The 17,694-nt window shown below is 39.6% G+C and overlaps 1 protein-coding gene across 1 annotated transcript; it reads right to left on the bottom strand.

Moving 5' to 3' along the window:
• Positions 1–3,856: 3,856 nt before the first annotated feature.
• LOC116408016 lies at positions 3,857–17,694 on the bottom strand. Its single transcript, XM_031894692.1, has 10 exons — positions 17,659–17,694; positions 9,284–9,470; positions 8,678–8,789; positions 8,149–8,327; positions 7,717–7,824; positions 7,434–7,574; positions 7,120–7,337; positions 5,953–6,112; positions 4,368–4,507; positions 3,857–4,040 (listed from the first exon to the last, which is right to left on the bottom strand). Exons 2-10 carry the CDS (start codon positions 9,468–9,470, stop codon positions 4,023–4,025), a joined length of 1,263 nt encoding a protein of 420 aa, XP_031750552.1. The 5' UTR covers positions 17,659–17,694; the 3' UTR covers positions 3,857–4,022.

The following is a 17,694-nucleotide window of genomic DNA, read 5'->3' as shown; positions in this document are numbered from 1 at the left end:
TAATTATGTCATTTTTTTTCTTCATTATATGATACTCAAATCAGACATGAGAATAAAGGACATACTAGTTCAGTGCTAGGAAACTGTGCTTATTGCTTCCAACTCCAATTGAAGGTGCAAAGAACAGGGAGCCAGATAACATATTACCAAACATTTTAGTATTTTATAGAGTGGCCTCTGTATTATTAAAAAAAAATACATAAAAATGACTACAAATTGTTTTGCATACGTAGTTATTTTATATCGGTAGCATAGTAATTTAGGTTGAAAAACAGACATGTAAAGTTCCAAGGCCTGGAAGGAAGATGAGAATCTTACCTTAGGTGATAAAGCCTCACAGGATACCAGGGCCGAAATTCTGTTTTTTACATTAAAATGTAAACTTTTATAGTGCTGTAAGCGCTCCTTGCACTAGCGATGCCAACGGCACAACTGCACAGTGGCCGGCACAGTACCGGCCAATACACTTACCGCAAGGAGCACATGGGTGTGGATTTGCTTGGATCAGCTTTTTTCCACCTTCATATAATCTCATTAGCCTATAGTGCCTCTTACCCAGTATAGCCGATTTCAGCATTGCCAAACTTTTTTCATAACTGAGACTTTCCATTCTCTTTATCAGCTCAGCTGCTCTTCTTTGGAATTTCTCTAAATTAATAATATGCCATTTAAGCACTGGAGATCAAAACCACATTGTATATTCTAGACTGGGTCTTATTAGTGCTTTATAAAGGGGAAAAATGACCCTTTCTTTCCGTGAAACTATATTTATTTTTAATATACATTCCTGCACCATACAAATAGGCATTCTAGCACAGGCTTACCAAGGACATATTTTGTTAAAATTAAAGAAGGAAAGTTACAATCAATGGGAGGTTCCAAAGTTAGGTCAAAGTGCCAACACTAGGATACAATGTCATTGCAGTCAAAACCCCTGTGTTATTGGAGCTAGAGCAGCCCAAAAGCACAGGGAGACTCCCATATGGAGCAGTGGGGAGATGTCCCCATTGCTCCGTATGGGAGCATAATGTCAAAATTTTGTTGCAGCGGGGCAGCATACCGCCCCTAAAATTTTTGTCGCCCTAGGCCCGGGCCTTTGTGGCCTCGCCACAAATCCGCGCCTGGCGGTAGCAGACACCAAACATACAACAGAAACCAATACAAGTTTCAATTGCGGCAAGCTCTTCTTATGAGCAATGTAAAGTTCATTCTCAGCACTTACAACTTTAACTTTAGGCATCATGAGAATTTGTTGCAGGCTGTTACAGGCAATGAGTTAGCAATAATTCACTGGGCACACTGCAGTAAACATTCTGAACTTCATTTTTTTTAAATAACTCTAGTCAGTCTGGCAATGGTAATAACCTAGGCACATAGTCCCTTTAATACTGGCTATATATTGAACCCACATCCTGCATGGCTAATTAGCTATTTGTTTAGACACATGCTGCAGGCTGAACTGATTTATGTGCAGCCATGCAGCATGCATCTATTGATAATTGACTTATCTTATTACAAGGTGAGGAAAGGAAGGGGGGGGGGGGGTTGCAAAATTTTGACTCCTGATTTCAATTAGTGTCCCTTTTTTTTTTAACCTGATTTCTAATTTTTGCCCATAAAAATGCAGTATATTCATTCCAGGGTCTCTTCATGCCACATGGTTTTATAATCCTATGCAAACTGTGTGTCAAACTATTCAGAAATCCTCTGGCATTCATACTTTTGACATTTGATCTTGGTACCTAAGGACGTGTGCTGAAAAGTGAAATGCTGAGACAAATTTCAGATATTTCAGATATTTCTTTAAAAAAATGTGCAGAATAAAATTTGCAATTGGGTAGTTTGAGTAGAAAGACATATTTACCCATTTTGGATTCATCAGATGTTTTTCCAGGGTCAACTTGATTAGGGGCTGTCATTACACATAAAATACTAGTTTTGCAGTAATCAAAGTGCCATTCATGAAAATGAGATGCATTATTTACATTTGAATTTCTGTGGGGGAGGGTCAATGTCATTAAACAAAAACAACCTGTATACAATAACTAGGTGCCAAGTTTGTAGGAAACCGATTGATCGATTGCCAAAGCTCATAACATAATTGTACATTGAACATTTTTTGGCTACGTGCATATTGTAAACACTCCCCTAAATTCCACACCCATTTTACCAAAACATAGTCCAGATAGTATAATTACTGCAGAAAATGGACAGTGAGCACTCCATTAACTCCAGACATGCCAGTAAGATGAATGCAGAAATGGATAGATTGAAAGGATTCCCTCAGCTACAACAAAGTTCTTCATTCCTGATGCTTCTATGCTGCTTCTCTCTCTCTCCACAAATTTTTTTTTCGAAAAATCTCTTAAACCTGTCAACCTGATAACTCCCATTGACTTTTATAGGCTTTTAGATGCTGAAGTTTAAAATTCCATTTTTTTAAATTTTTTGACCTTAATGGCTTTTTTGTGCCATTATCCTTCAGACCCAGCTTTGCTAGCCAGCCTTGACGTTCCTGCCCAGTACAGATTTGATTAGCAAGTGAGCTCAGTGGGGGTTTAGTTCATAAGTTTATGAGCGGAGCTTTAATTCATGAACAATACCCAGATAGCAAAAATCATGTGGTCCAGATCTGGCCCAGACCCATCGTAAGTTCTGGGCCAGATTCGCGCAACTGACTTGGGCCGGTGTCTTTTGGCACAACGGGCCAATACGGGCATAGATCCGATTGTACTTATCCGGACCAGCACTGAGCCGGCTCCGGGCCAGATGTGGATTCCTTTATGATGATCTGGCTCAAATGTGGACCAGATCTGGTCCAGCTCTGTTCTGGTTTTGGTCCCATACCAGCCCCAGATGTGGGCCAGAAGTGTGGAATAGATGTGGGCCAGATGTGGATTCCTTTATGATGATCTGGCTCAAATGTGGACCAGATCTGGTCCAGCTCTGTTCTGGTTTTGGTCCCATACCAGCCCCAGATGTGGGCCAGAAGTGTGGAATAGATGTGGGCCAGATGTGGATTCCTTTATGATGATCTGGCTCAAATGTGGACCAGATCTGGTCCAGCTCTGTTCTGGTTTTGGTCCCATACCAGCCCCAGATGTGGGCCAGAAGTGTGGAATAGATGTGGGCCAGATGTGGTTCACATTTGCGCCAAATCATCATAGTATCTGGCCTGGAGTTCGCTCAGCTGACTCAGATCTGGCCCAAGACTATGTTGTCTAGAATTTCAAGCATTTATTATCTAAAATATCTTTTTTGTCTTTTGCTACTTATTTTTTTATATAAACAAATACTGTATTAAAATGCCTTCTGATCATCTAATGTTAATTCTAACACAACAGCCACTACTTTACTATAAACATACATAAACAATTACACAGAGCAGATTTGACCTTACTTTCTACCTAACACAGTTTTTTACTTACTGTGCTTCCATAATATTCACCAAGCTTAAATCAGTGCTACACAATAAGAAAAACCTAATTATTACCACATAGTTGTAATGCAACACTTCCTGAAATTTAAGTCAACTGAGATCTAATTTCAATTTAAGTTGCTAGTCACAAACATTATTTACCAATATTTTCTCCATGTTTTGAGCCTTGTTATGCTTTTACTAACAAAGACGGTAGGGGAGTGACAGGATAAGGAATAACATCCAATAAAGTCAGTGGTCACAAGCAGTTCTTGGACTACTGTTTAAGTATTGTTTTTCTGTTTCTGTTTCAAAGTAAAGTAAATTGACAGTATATTTATGCTAATAAAAGAAAAACAAACACTGATCTTTACAACACTGTTGACAAAAATAGTTATTGTGCAAAGTGTAAATAAAAAACAAATAAAACAGTACAAGAACAATGCAAATAAATGTATTTATTTATTTACTATTTTTTTTAACTGTGCAACTACAGGAGTTGGTCCCCTGTGTCCAAACAATGTGGTCAGAACAAAACAGAGAATACTAATAACAGATTTATCCCAATGAACAAAAACACAATCCGATAGAGCAGTCAAACAATTTAATTCCCATGGGCCATCTGAAAAAAAACAAAAAAAAAACACCAATAAGAAAGCTGTTATTTTTCCACTAAAGCAGTGTTATGAGACAGACTATGGATAAACTGCAAATTAACTTATAACTTATTTTACTGATTAAGTTATCTTACAAATTCTAGTACAAAAAATATTTTCATTTATTTATTAATTTTTTATCTATAAATCAATGGCTGTTTAATAATGTTTGAGTTTTTTTGCCTTAAATAAAAGTTGAAATTTATTTTTATCATGAAGTCAACCTCTATTACTGACTTGTTATCCTAATGAAAAAATGTAACTGCCACTATGCTTCTTGGATCTGAATTTACCTCAGTTAACGCCTCTTTGACTCTTGAACGCTCTTTCCGGCCACCGCCACGGTCAGGAGCAAGATTGAACCAACGGATGGCATAAGAATCTATCTCACTGTCTGCTGCATTGGTCGAAGACTGGTTCTTTCTTACAGCCCCTGGTAAAAAGAAAAATAAGACTCTTTAACTTCACCCAGATCCAAATAACCAGGCCACGGTATTAGAAGCAGCAGTGGTCTCCTCATTTGAAGCATTGGCAAACCAAATATATAGAGGGATACCGTCCATACACCCCTTAACCCCACCCATGAAATCCCATGAATCCAGGTCTTTTCTAGAACGGTAAAAGTAATACACAAAAAAGCAAATAGCTGGTCCAAGTGGACACCACTCTGGGGCAATAACACCCTTACGCAATTCAGGACCTTCCCAGATGCTAACCTTTGGGCTGCTGCAGGGGTAAAGCACCTACATGATGTGGTGGAAGCAGGAGGTATCAAGCAATACGCTCAATTAAAGGAGGAATTTAACCTGCAGAACCACATGCTCTTCAGGTACCTCCAGCTGAAACATGCGTTCCAGATACAGTTCCCCAGGGAGCCCCCCAATATTACTGAAAGTACCCTTGAACGATACCTACACAGACCTAATCTGCTCAAACCCCTCAGCTGGTTCAATGCCATACTATTGCAGGGGAGCTTTGACTCAGTAAATCATATTAGGCTGAAATGGGCCCAGGACTTTCCCCAGCTAGATAATGATGTCTGGAAAGATATACTAGAACAAATAACTGAAAATAATACAGCAACAAGGGACCGCTACATACAGGTCAAATTCCTTAACAGAGTGTACCTAACCCCCCACAGGCTGGCACGCATATACCAGGGATACCCAGATGTGTGTAAAATGTAATGTAGATCAGGGCAATTACATCCATGTATTCTGGGAGTGTCCTAATCCAGCAGTACAGGACCACCATACTCACCTTATGGCTCACCATATGGGCTCCTTGCTGGGACTCCCGAATATCAGGACACCTGAATTTTGCCTATTGGGCCATACTGAAGGTCTTACTTTGCCCTCCGGGGACAGGATATGTCTGCAGCAACTCCTACATTATGCCAAGAAAGCTATTTTGCTGACATGAAAAAATACGGAACCGCCAACCCTGGGATTTTGGATAAAGCTGGTGGATGACACACTCCCAAGACAGAAACTTACCTACCTGGCCCGAGGATGCCCGGCCAAGTTCGACAAAATATGGAGCTGCTGGCTGACAGTACGAACGAATAGCATAACCCACTAATACCTCAACAAACCCTAGACAAGTAGCTAGGCACCGTTACAAATGAAACTTCTTCAAATGTAAACGCCCACCACTGAGTATTACCATGTATGAGTACCTTCTTTCTTTCCTATTTTCTTTCACTTCCTCCTTTACTATTCTCTTTTTGTTCCAAAATTAATAAAGAAAAACTTTCAAAAAAAAGAATCTTTAACTTCCACAGAATAATAAGCTCCATAATAATGGCATAGTAACTTTATTGTTTAGGTTTTAAAGATGTATCTAATACTCAACTTCTTGGTATTACTCAATACTTACTGATCAACAAACTTCTTGTGAGCATTTCCTTAAAGCACTTCTTCCCATTGACTCCTTTCCAGTTTATTTGTTTGGCTACTGCATCTGAGTAAAGCCTTGAAAGTATGTTCCATGTCACTCTTTTGGTGTTTTGACCTCCAACAGCACCCAGAGCAGATATCTGAAAAGACAAAAATATATTATATTGTCTGCTCTAATCAAAACGAAAATTTTTTATATAATGTAGAGAACAGCATATTCCAGGGGCCGTTTTACGGTGAGGACCCTCTCTGACTACAAAAGTAGAGAGAGACATTAGTAAAGTCAAGACGCTTTTATTGTCATTACAACCACATATAGCTGACGCAGTACACAGTGAAATGAAACGTTCCTAAAGGACCCTGATGCTACATACTGTAGACAACATAATTCAGGTCCAGGATCCAATTACAGAGGGAGGTGTTCAGGGCCGGCAGGCTCAATTACTCAATCTGGTGCTGTGGAATGATTGTACTGGATGCTGAACTGAAGTCTATGAACAGCATTCATGTATGTCCAGGTGTGTAAGGGCCAGATGGAAGGTTGTGGCATCATCCATGGAGCAGTTAGGATGATATTCAAACTGCAAGGGGTTCAATGAGCGTGATAGCTGTGTTTTGATTTGTTTCCTGATGAGTCTCTCAAAACACTTCTTCACAGTGGGTGTGAGAGCAAAAGGACGTTAGTAATTGAAGCAGGAAACTGTAGACATCTTCAGCGCAGGGACAACGGTCATTGTCTTGAGGCATGTAGGAACAACAGCGCTGCTCAGGAAAATGTTAAAGATGCTAGCTGTTCTGCACATTCCGTGAACGCTCTGCCAGGAATGTTGTCTGGTCCAGCAGATTTCCATGGGTTAACTCTGCATAGAGTTTGCTTAATGTTTCTTAATGGACAGACTGAGCACCTGATCACTGGAGGGAGGGATGGTCTTGATCACGTTGTTCTCTACCATGAACCGAATGAGTACCAAACTTTATATTAATTGGTGCCCTGTATCTAACACTCTCACCTTAAATAATATGTAACCAAAACTAAGAATTAATATTAATATTTGAGGCCAGTATCACTACAACAGGCACAGAACCACTTGAGATAACGTAGGTACAACAACCATAAAGTAGCTTTAGATAATGGGAAAAAACATACCATGTTTTGTTTAGCTTGTGAATTTCTTGAGTCTTTAAGCCATTCCTCAAACTCCTCAACTTCAGGCACAGTGGTCAGGGGGATACTGATGTCTTTAGGCATTTCAGCCACAGGAGCCTCTGTCCCCAGTCTTGCAGCAAGATTGTTCACAGCAGCAGCAATCGCCGTTTGCTGTTCCTTCACATGTTCCAATAAAGTTAGGATGTGCAGCTGAGCAGCTACAATAAAGGAAAGATTGAAAGTTTTCTTATTATATATCATTTTGAAAAACTGGATGTTTGAAATAAAAAAAAAAAAAAAAAAAAAGATTTTACCAGAGCATGGAATTGGTCCAGTGCCTGTCTTCCCCAGTCTAAATGTGGGCCTAAAGAAATGCTCATCTGGCAGAGGCGTGGCAGAGATCTGGCCCATAGAGCTTGATGGTGTGTGAGAGACACGTGTTGCAACTTGAGGCCCTGAGCATGGGGAGAGTCATTATTTTTAGCTCACTGACTGTTGATCAAAGATGGCATGCAAAGAATTATTAAAAAATATACTATATATATATATATATATATATATATATATATATATATATTAATTATTATAAAAAAATACCTGAGCAAAAATCATCTTGAAAATGCATCGTATCAAAATGGCCAACAGAGGAGTGGGGCAGAGGACTGGAAGGCATGCAAGATGTACTTAAGGGGGCAGGTGGTGCTGCTGTGAAACATAGGTATGTCAATAACATATTTTTAAGTGAATAACAACAAATTATGAAAAATTTACTATTATAATAATAAATCCTTTATGTTTATAGTTTCTATTAATTATGTGCACTTACAACGAACAATGTTCAGCCAAGATCTGTCAGATTCACTCAGCACATAAAAACATTAACTTTACAGTTACATTAACTGCATCAGATCCAGGCAAGTACCTTGACTTAAGATAAAATTTGCCACGGCTTGACTGTATATACATGTTCAGTTGTAACATTAACATAACAGTATTAAAAAACTATTCAACAAAAATACAAGAATATACCAGTAAAATAAGATTCCGTCTGCCTCTGGTCTAGGAGAGGTCTAGCAGTAGTCTGGCAAGCTTCATTGTCAGGAGTAGGGGGAGGAATAGGTGGTACTGGACAAGGGAGGACATTGTGGCATCTCCTCTTTATAGCCATCTCTGGCTCACTGTCAGAGTCTGTATCGCCAAAGATTTGCCTAACAAACAAAACAAACACCAACTAATAATGTTTGGCAGGGTTAAAAACTTAAAGCAATTTGTTAAAGATTAAAACCTAAAAACACTCAAAATACATAAAAAGACACACAAAATATTAAATGAACCTACACTATGGAATCTATAGTATGGCTTGTATCAATTGACCCTTTATAGTACTGCAAAATATCCAAACAGTCCATTGCTTCCTTTGGCAATTATAGCAAATTACTTCAAAGCAAAAAAAGAGAAGTTTACACTACCTAGCCTTTAAGCTCTATAGTTAAATATTTCTAAACGTATTTTAAATGGTATATAGTAGTAGTGGAGTAATAGTCTCAGAATATGAAACCTTGGCTTAATTTTTCTCTTCCTAATCACTTCTTCCTCCTCATCTGTTTGTAATTCAGAGGTATTGCAGGTCAGCGAGGCCCTCAGTTTCTGTCTTGCTTTAAGGTAATCACCTGATCAGAATTCACAAAAAATAAATAAATTAATTAAATAAATACCCTCACTTCTACAATCTCAAATTGAATCTGCAATCCGTCTGTGCCTGTCGCCCATCTGACCCGCATCCGACACATAAATATTACTCCACCTGTTATAGTACATCAAATATTAGCTGTTCATTTAAATTTTCTGTGAAAATCATCAGAACTACCATGCTCAGGGATCATCCGATCATCTCAATCGGAATGCAGTTTATGCATGGAGCGCTCTTCTAACAATCTGATCTGAATCATGTGTGTTAGTGAGGACTAGAATTGAGAACCACTGATCTAAAGTGGTTTGGCTGTTGTTCTAGACCCACTATTAAGTACTGACTGTTAAATTTGTGTAAATTAATGTGTACAATATAGAAATTTGAAACCATTAATAATTGAAATTAAAAAAATTTTAAGTTTAGTTCACAGAAATTACAAATAAATTTCATTTTATTTCTAAAGCAGATTCTTACCTGTTCTTGAAAGGACTCGAACATCATATTTTTTCCAGTCTGCTCCTGGCTCTTCACATTTTTGAACAGCTCGGTTTATGCGTTCGTCGCTTCTATAGTTTGGCCACCAAGTGACACCATCTTCAAGCCATGATTCAGATATAATGTTAACAGTGTTTGTTTCTATAAATTCCACAACCAAAAACATCTGAAAAAGAAGTTTTTGCAGAAAGTATTACATATTTTAAAAGACATACAACATTCCTTTAACATTTTCCTTCAATCCATGTACTAGCATTCTTTGATCATACTGTTATCACCAGCATAGATTGCCTTTTCCCTCAAACAATTAAAATTGACACAACATACAAGCACAGGTAACAACATATATAGTACCTCACAAAAATGAGTACACCTCTCACATTTTTGTAAATACTTTAATATACCTTTTCATGTGACAACACTTAAGAAATGCCACTCTGCTCCAATGTACAATAGTGAGTGTACAGCCTGTAAGAACAGTGCACATTTACTGTCCCCTCAAAATAACTCAACACACAGACATTAATGTCTAAACTGCTGGCAACAAAAGTGAGTACACCCCTAAGTGGAAATGTCCAAAATTGGTCCCAATTAGCCATTTCCCTCCCTAGTCCCTAAATTTGGTGTTATTGCTCTCACACTCTCTCATACTGGTCACTGGAAGTTCAACATGGCTCCTCATGGCAAAGAACTCTCTGAGGATCTGAAAAAAACAATTGTTGCTCTACATAAAGATGGAAAAGGATATAAGTGCTAGAAAATAATGGTGAATGGTGGGACCAACGTGTCAAAATATTGACACGTTGGTCCCAATTTGGACATTTCCATTTGGGGTGTTGCCAGCGGTTTAGACATTAATGGCTGTGTGTTGGGTTATTTTGAGAGGACAGCAAATGTACACTGTTATACAGGCTGTACACTCTCTACTGTACACTGGAGCAGCGGCATTTCTTCAATGTTGTCACATGAAAAGATAGAATAAAATATTTACAAAAATTTCTGGTGTACTTTTTTTATACTGTACATGAAATGAAGTGTTACTGTCAATGCTTCATAAAATGTATTATAAAGCCATCAGTCATTTACCACTTACCCCAAGTTACCTGCTCCCCCCTTTTTCTTGTTAGTTGTTTTTCTTTTTAGTTTTATTAACATGTAAATAAGATAACTGACTCAATTTTGCTGTATTACACTTAATAATATATTTTGTTATTTCTCAAAAAATAAATTGTTCAAGTTAGAAATTTACCAGAGAAGAGTAAAAGCAAAAGAAAATTTACAAAGTAAATCTCATCAGAACTACCATGCTCTGGGTTCATGGTCAGGGATCATCCGATCATGCATGGAGCGCTCTTCTATCGATCTGATCTGAATCGGGTGTGTTAGTGAGGACTAGAATTGAGAACCACTGATCTAAAGTGGTTTATTTGGAATACTCACATTTTCAAAATCCAGTATCCAGAAACCTTTGTGAAGTAAAGCAGTCTTTTGTCAGTTTTTGTCAGTCTTTTTCGTCATATTGTTCCTAACCCCATCCCTAACCTGAACTAGAGCTGTGTTCTATAAGCGGGTATGCAAGAGAGGCATGACAACAAATTTATCTTTGTAAGGAAGGAGTACACACTTGTGAGAGATCTGTGATGCTTTGGCTACCCTTAATGGTCCTGTTGGCTCTGACACAATAAATACTCTAAGAAAATCCGAGCTCATTGGATAGTTGAAAAAATTTGCAATTTGTGTAAAAACTCTAAACACAACGTATATTTCCTTTACAGACTGAACAATGTTAAGAATAACACAAATGTCTTTGCCTATAGCAAAAACATTATCTCCTGTTGAAGCTTTCACTGACCAGTGTTCAGTCCTCAGCTCCCTGTACTGTGCTGTTGCTTGAAGGCCATCAGGAACAGGTCCAACATAATGTTGCATTCTTAAAGCTTTACAGGGCAACTCAGAACTACTGATTTTTTCAACCTCTGATAACCTTCTTATTATCTGCGCAAGAGGAAATTCTGGCTTTCTCACAAACTTCTTCAGTGTACGGAGGTAATTTTCATATGGAAAAGCTGAGATAGTGTCTAAAGAACCATGTAGTTTGGCATCAGCTGACAGGTGGACCAAGGCATGCACATTATACACTAAGGCATCTTTTCCATAAAGCTCCCCAACATGTTTTACAAATGCTGTAAGAAGCGTGTTTGCATAATTGTTAAACAAAGAATAAAGCTGCGGGCTAACAAGGATGCAAATACCTGTATAAAATAACATAAAGTTGTTATATAAATTATGATCTAAATACGGTGCCAGAGCAACAGAACCAGTATACAACAGAAACTGTCTAAGTTCAGTAGCTTTCCAACGATCTAGTTCTCTCAAAGATCTTGGTTTCCTTACAAACTCAACTGGTATGTACGCACGCATCTGAGTCAGAGTTTGAGAAATGCGATCAACACAACCGGAGGACAAGCGAAATTTCAAAGGGCCCCTCAGCCAAACATTTAACAATTTACGTGTAACACCTAAACATGCAAGGTGCATGTAATCTATAGGAAATCTAGTCACCATGCCCACATCTAGACCAAAAAATCCATGTGGTCCATCATGATGATGGTCCTCGTCAACTTTGTCTGAAAATGATGAATCAGTCCGTAACACAAAATCATTCTGGGGGTATGTCATTCTGTGGTTAACATAAACTCCTGGCTGGCAACACTTATCACATCCATGATAACCATTGTGTGCCTTTACGTTTTTTACAAAAGCTCTAGCAGGGGTATCACATACAACAGAATCCAGTTCAAAGAAAACCTTTTTTTCTTTAAAATAGACTCCTTCCTGCAGCTGTTTTAACTCGTGGGTAAAGTCTTTCAAATATTCATCAGGGGCATTTGGTTTTTTGGTACCACAGAAGAGCCCGATAACAACAGGTTCTTTCATTGGGGCATTTAACAAGAGTCCTAAAATGGGCCATAACTGTAAATTTGTGCTCTTAAACAATGGCAAGCCATCAATGTTTACTTGCAATTTAAAAGTAAAGCCATTTGGAAACTTTTCAATTAGTTTGGTTAGGGTGTTCCAGAGAGCTGTCAGGATACCTCTATAATGATAAAACCCACCACATTTTTGTTGAATTTTATATTCAGTTTTTGTTTTAAGGATGGTTCGGGCATCCTTTGGAAGTTCTGGGTGGTACACTCTCAACAAACTAAGGAGAGCTGATAGGGCAACTAAAGAAACACCAAACTGTACAGACCAGTTGGCTAAAGTTTCAACAAAGCTGACTGGCTCATCTGCAACCTCTGGTTCGGATTCAGAGTCAGGCTCTGAAACACACTGTCTTTCAGTCAATCCTCCAAAATCATCTGTGCAAATAGAATCTAAATGCTCGTCTGTCCGAGAGAGTCTTGAGTCACTGTCATTGGTTGTGGAATATGCATCAGCTTCGTAAGCTGTTGTAAAAGTTGGTTCTGGTTGTAAGTCTGCAATGTCATGCAGGCGTTTTTCAAGTGCAATGCGAGCCCTCCGTCTGACTCCAGAACTTGTTAAAGGTGGTTCCCTCCTTTTCATAGTCTCTAAATAAATATTAAGTGTGAACAAAAAAAATTCAGTGTTTCTTATTTCTTATTTTTAGCCTATTATTAACATATTTACTGGTAAATGGTTAAAATGATTGCGCCTCCGCGTAGGGACAGTAACCGGGGGACAGAGGTATTGCAAGTAGTTATAAAGGGTGAAGGAGCTGGAGTATGTAGATGGGAGCAGGGAGGAGGATATGTGGATGGAGTATGGACAGACAGCAGGGGGGTTAAAGGAAGTGACTACCTTAGGGAGCACCATGCATACAATTAGAAGAAATGAAGTGCATTTTGCCATTATCAGGTGAGGTGTAGTCTTGTAGCGTCAGAGAATGGCAGTAGAGATGGTTCCTCAGTGCATTAATGAGTTGGTCTGCATTTGAGACAGTTCTTTAATTTCAAGCAGCAGTCTGTAGTGGCTCTCCTTGTAGGTCTCCTCTGATTAACTCCTTGTTAAACTCGTTCAGATCACTTGTAAACGAATCACTTTGGAACAAATCACCCTTGCAAATGCTCAACCCCCAGCAAATGCTCTCCCCTAAGAAAGTCTTAATAGGGAGAGGCAAAGCTGGGGAATCACAACTGATTGTAATTGATCAAGCAACAGGCTAATCACCCAGCTGTGTCAGAGGGGGGGGGAGTATAGCAAGAGTGAAGATGAACCCTGATATAAAGTGACTTACAGAGTTTATTTACAGAGGAGTTTTATGGGGGGTCATAAAATGTACAAAACTACAGAAAGAGCTAATAGTCTATAGATTTTGGCTAGTGCCAAAAATGAAAATTACCAGTAAAAACTGTACAAATGCAGACAACAAGGCCACAGAGTAGATGGAATGGAGGGCAGGTATAGCAGATTTACCAGTAAAAACTGTACAAATGCAGACAACAAGGCCACAGAGTAGATGGAATGGAGGGCAGATATAGCAGATTTACCAGTAAAAACTGTACAAATGCAGACAAGGCCACAGAGTAGATGGAATGGAGGGCAGGTATAGCAGATTTACCAGTAAAAACTGTACAAATGCAGACAACAAGGCCACAGAGTAGATGGAATGGAGGGCAGGTATAGCAGATTTACCAGTAAAAAACTGTACAAATGCAGACAACAAGGCCACAGAGTAGATGGAATGGAGGGCAGGTATAGCAGATTTACCAGTAAAAACTGTACAAATGCAGACAACAAGGCCACAGAGTAGATGGAATGGAGGGCAGGTATAGCAGATTTACCAGTAAAAACTGTACAAATGCAGACACAAGGCCACAGAGTAGATGGAATGGAGGGCAGTATTAGCAGATTTTACCAGTAAACTGTCAAATGCAGGACAACAAGGCCACAGGGGAAGGGGCAGGTAGCAGTACCAGAAACTGGACCAATGCAGAAAAGGGCCACAGGTAAATGGGCAGGTATGCAGATTTACCAGTAAAAACGTACAAATGCAGACAACAGAGGCCACAGAGTAAGATGGAATGGAGGGCAGGTCATAGCAGATTTACCCAGTAAAAACTGTACAAATGCAGACAAAGGCCACAGAGTAGATGGAATGGAGGGCAGGTATAGCAGATTTACCAGTAAAACTGTACAAATGCAGACAAAGGCCACAGAGTAGATGGAATGGAGGGCAGATATAGCAGATTTACCAAGTAAAAACTAGTACAAATGCGAACAAGGCCACAGAGTAGATGGAATGGAGGGGCCAGGTATAGCAGTTACCAGTAAAAACTGTACAAATGCAGACACCGAAGGCAACAGAGTAGATGGAATGGAGGGCAGGTATAGCAGATTTACCAGTAAAAACTGTACAAATGCAGACAACAAGGCCACAGAGTAGATGGAATGGAGGGCAGGTATAGCAGATTTACCAGTAAAAACTGTACAAATGCAGACAACAAGGCCACAGAGTAGATGGAATGGAGGGCAGGTATAGCAGATTTACCAGTAAAACTGTACAAATGCAGACAACAAGGCCACAGAGTAGATGGAATGGAGGGCAGGTATAGCAGATTTACCAGTAAAAACTGTACAAATGCAGACAACAAGGCCACAGAGTAGATGGAATGGAGGGCAGGTATAGCAGATTTACCAGTAAAAACTGTACAAATGCAGACAACAAGGCCACAGAGTAGATGGAATGGAGGGCAGGTATAGCAGATTTACCAGTAAAAACTGTACAAATGCAGACAACAAGGCCACAGAGTAGATGGAATGGAGGGCAGATATAGCAGATTTACCAGTAAAAACTGTACAAATGCAGACAAGGCCACAGAGTAGATGGAATGGAGGGCAGGTATAGCAGATTTACCAGTAAAAACTGTACAAATGCAGACAACAAGGCCACAGAGTAGATGGAATGGAGGGCAGGTATAGCAGATTTACCAGTAAAAACTGTACAAATGCAGACAACAAGGCCACAGAGTAGATGGAATGGAGGGCAGATATAGCAGATTTACCAGTAAAAACTGTACAAATGCAGACAAGGCCACAGAGTAGATGGAATGGAGGGCAGGTATAGCAGATTTACCAGTAAAAACTGTACAAATGCAGACAACAAGGCCACAGAGTAGATGGAATGGAGGGCAGATATAGCAGATTTACCAGTAAAAAACTGTACAAATGCAGACAAGGCCACAGAGTAGATGGAATGGAGGGCAGGTATAGCAGATTTACCAGTAAAAACTGTACAAATGCAGACAACAAGGCCACAGAGTAGATGGAATGGAGGGCAGGTATAGCAGATTTACCAGTAAAAACTGTACAAATGCAGACAACAAGGCCACAGAGTAGATGGAATGGAGGGCAGGTATAGCAGATTTACCAGTAAAAACTGTACAAATGCAGACAACAAGGCCACAGAGTAGATGGAATGGAGGGCAGATATAGCAGATTTACCAGTAAAAACTGTAAAAATGCAGACAAGGCCACAGAGTAGATGGAATGGAGGGCAGATATAGCAGATTTACCAGTAAAAACTGTACAAATGCAGACAACAAGGCCACAGAGTAGATGGAATGGAGGGCAGATATAGCAGATTTACCAGTAAAAACTGTACAAATGCAGACAACAAGGCCACAGAGTAGATGGAATGGAGGGCAGATATAGCAGATTTACCAGTAAAAACTGTACAAATGCAGACAACAAGGCCACAGAGTAGATGGAATGGAGGGCAGATATAGCAGATTTACCAGTAAAAACTGTACAAATGCAGACAAGGCCACAGAGTAGATGGAATGGAGGGCAGGTATAGCAGATTTACCAGTAAAAACTGTACAAATGCAGACAACAAGGCCACAGAGTAGATGGAATGGAGGGCAGATATAGCAGATTTACCAGTAAAAACTGTACAAATGCAGACAACAAGGCCACAGAGTAGATGGAATGGAGGGCAGATATAGCAGATTTACCAGTTAAAACTGTACAAATGCAGACAAGGCCACAGAGTAGATGGAATGGAGGGCAGGTATAGCAGATTTACCAGTAAAAACTGTACAAATGCAGACAACAAGGCCACAGAGTAGATGGAATGGAGGGCAGATATAGCAGATTTACCAGTAAAAACTGTACAAATGCAGACAAGGCCACAGAGTAGATGGAATGGAGGGCAGATATAGCAGATTTACCAGTAAAAACTGTACAAATGCAGACAAGGCCACAGAGTAGATGGAATGGAGGGCAGGTATAGCAGATTTACCAGTAAAAACTGTACAAATGCAGACAACAAGGCCACAGAGTAGATGGAATGGAGGGCAGATATAGCAGATTTACCAGTAAAAACTGTACAAATGCAGACAAGGCCACAGAGTAGATGGAATGGAGGGCAGATATAGCAGATTTACCAGTAAAAACTGTACAAATGCAGACAAGGCCACAGAGTAGATGGAATGGAGGGCAGGTATAGCAGATTTACCAGTAAAAACTGTACAAATGCAGACAACAAGGCCACAGAGTAGATGGAATGGAGGGCAGGTATAGCAGATTTACCAGTAAAAACTGTACAAATGCAGACAACAAGGCCACAGAGTAGATGGAATGGAGGGCAGATATAGCAGATTTACCAGTAAAAACTGTAAAAATGCAGACAAGGCCACAGAGTAGATGGAATGGAGGGCAGATATAGCAGATTTACCAGTAAAAATTGTACAAATGCAGACAACAAGGCCACAGAGTAGATGGAATGGAGGGCAGATATAGCAGATTTACCAGTAAAAACTGTACAAATGCAGACAAAGGCCACAGAGTAGATGGAATGGAGGGCAGATATAGCAGATTTACCAGTAAAAACTGTACAAATGCAGACAAGGCCACAGAGTAGATGGAATGGAGGGCAGGTATAGCAGATTTACCAGTAAAAACTGTACAAATGCAGACAACAAGGCCACAGAGTAGATGGAATGGAGGGCAGATATAGCAGATTTACCAGTAAAAACTGTACAAATGCAGACAAGGCCACAGAGTAGATGGAATGGAGGGCAGGTATAGCAGATTTACCAGTAAAAACTGTACAAATGCAGACAAGGCCACAGAGTAGATGGAATGGAGGGCAGGTATAGCAGATTTACCAGTAAAAACTGTACAAATGCAGACAAGGCCACAGAGTAGATGGAATGGAGGGCAGATATAGTAGATTTACCAGTAAAAACTGTACAAATGCAGACAAGGCCACAGAGTAGATGGAATGGAGGGCAGGTATAGCAGATTTACCAGTAAAAACTGTACAAATGCAGACAACATTATAGTATATTATTAGTGTATGTGTGTTTTTGTGTGTATTTGGCACTTACTTGTGTAGTAGATCGTGGATCTGCAGGGAGACAGCA

Source organism: Xenopus tropicalis, chromosome 10 (genome assembly GCF_000004195.4).
Source record: "Xenopus tropicalis strain Nigerian chromosome 10, UCB_Xtro_10.0, whole genome shotgun sequence".
Classification (NCBI taxonomy): Eukaryota; Metazoa; Chordata; class Amphibia; order Anura; family Pipidae; genus Xenopus; species Xenopus tropicalis.
Note: the sequence above shows the minus strand (reverse complement) of the source record. Positions and strands in the feature narration are given on the sequence as shown.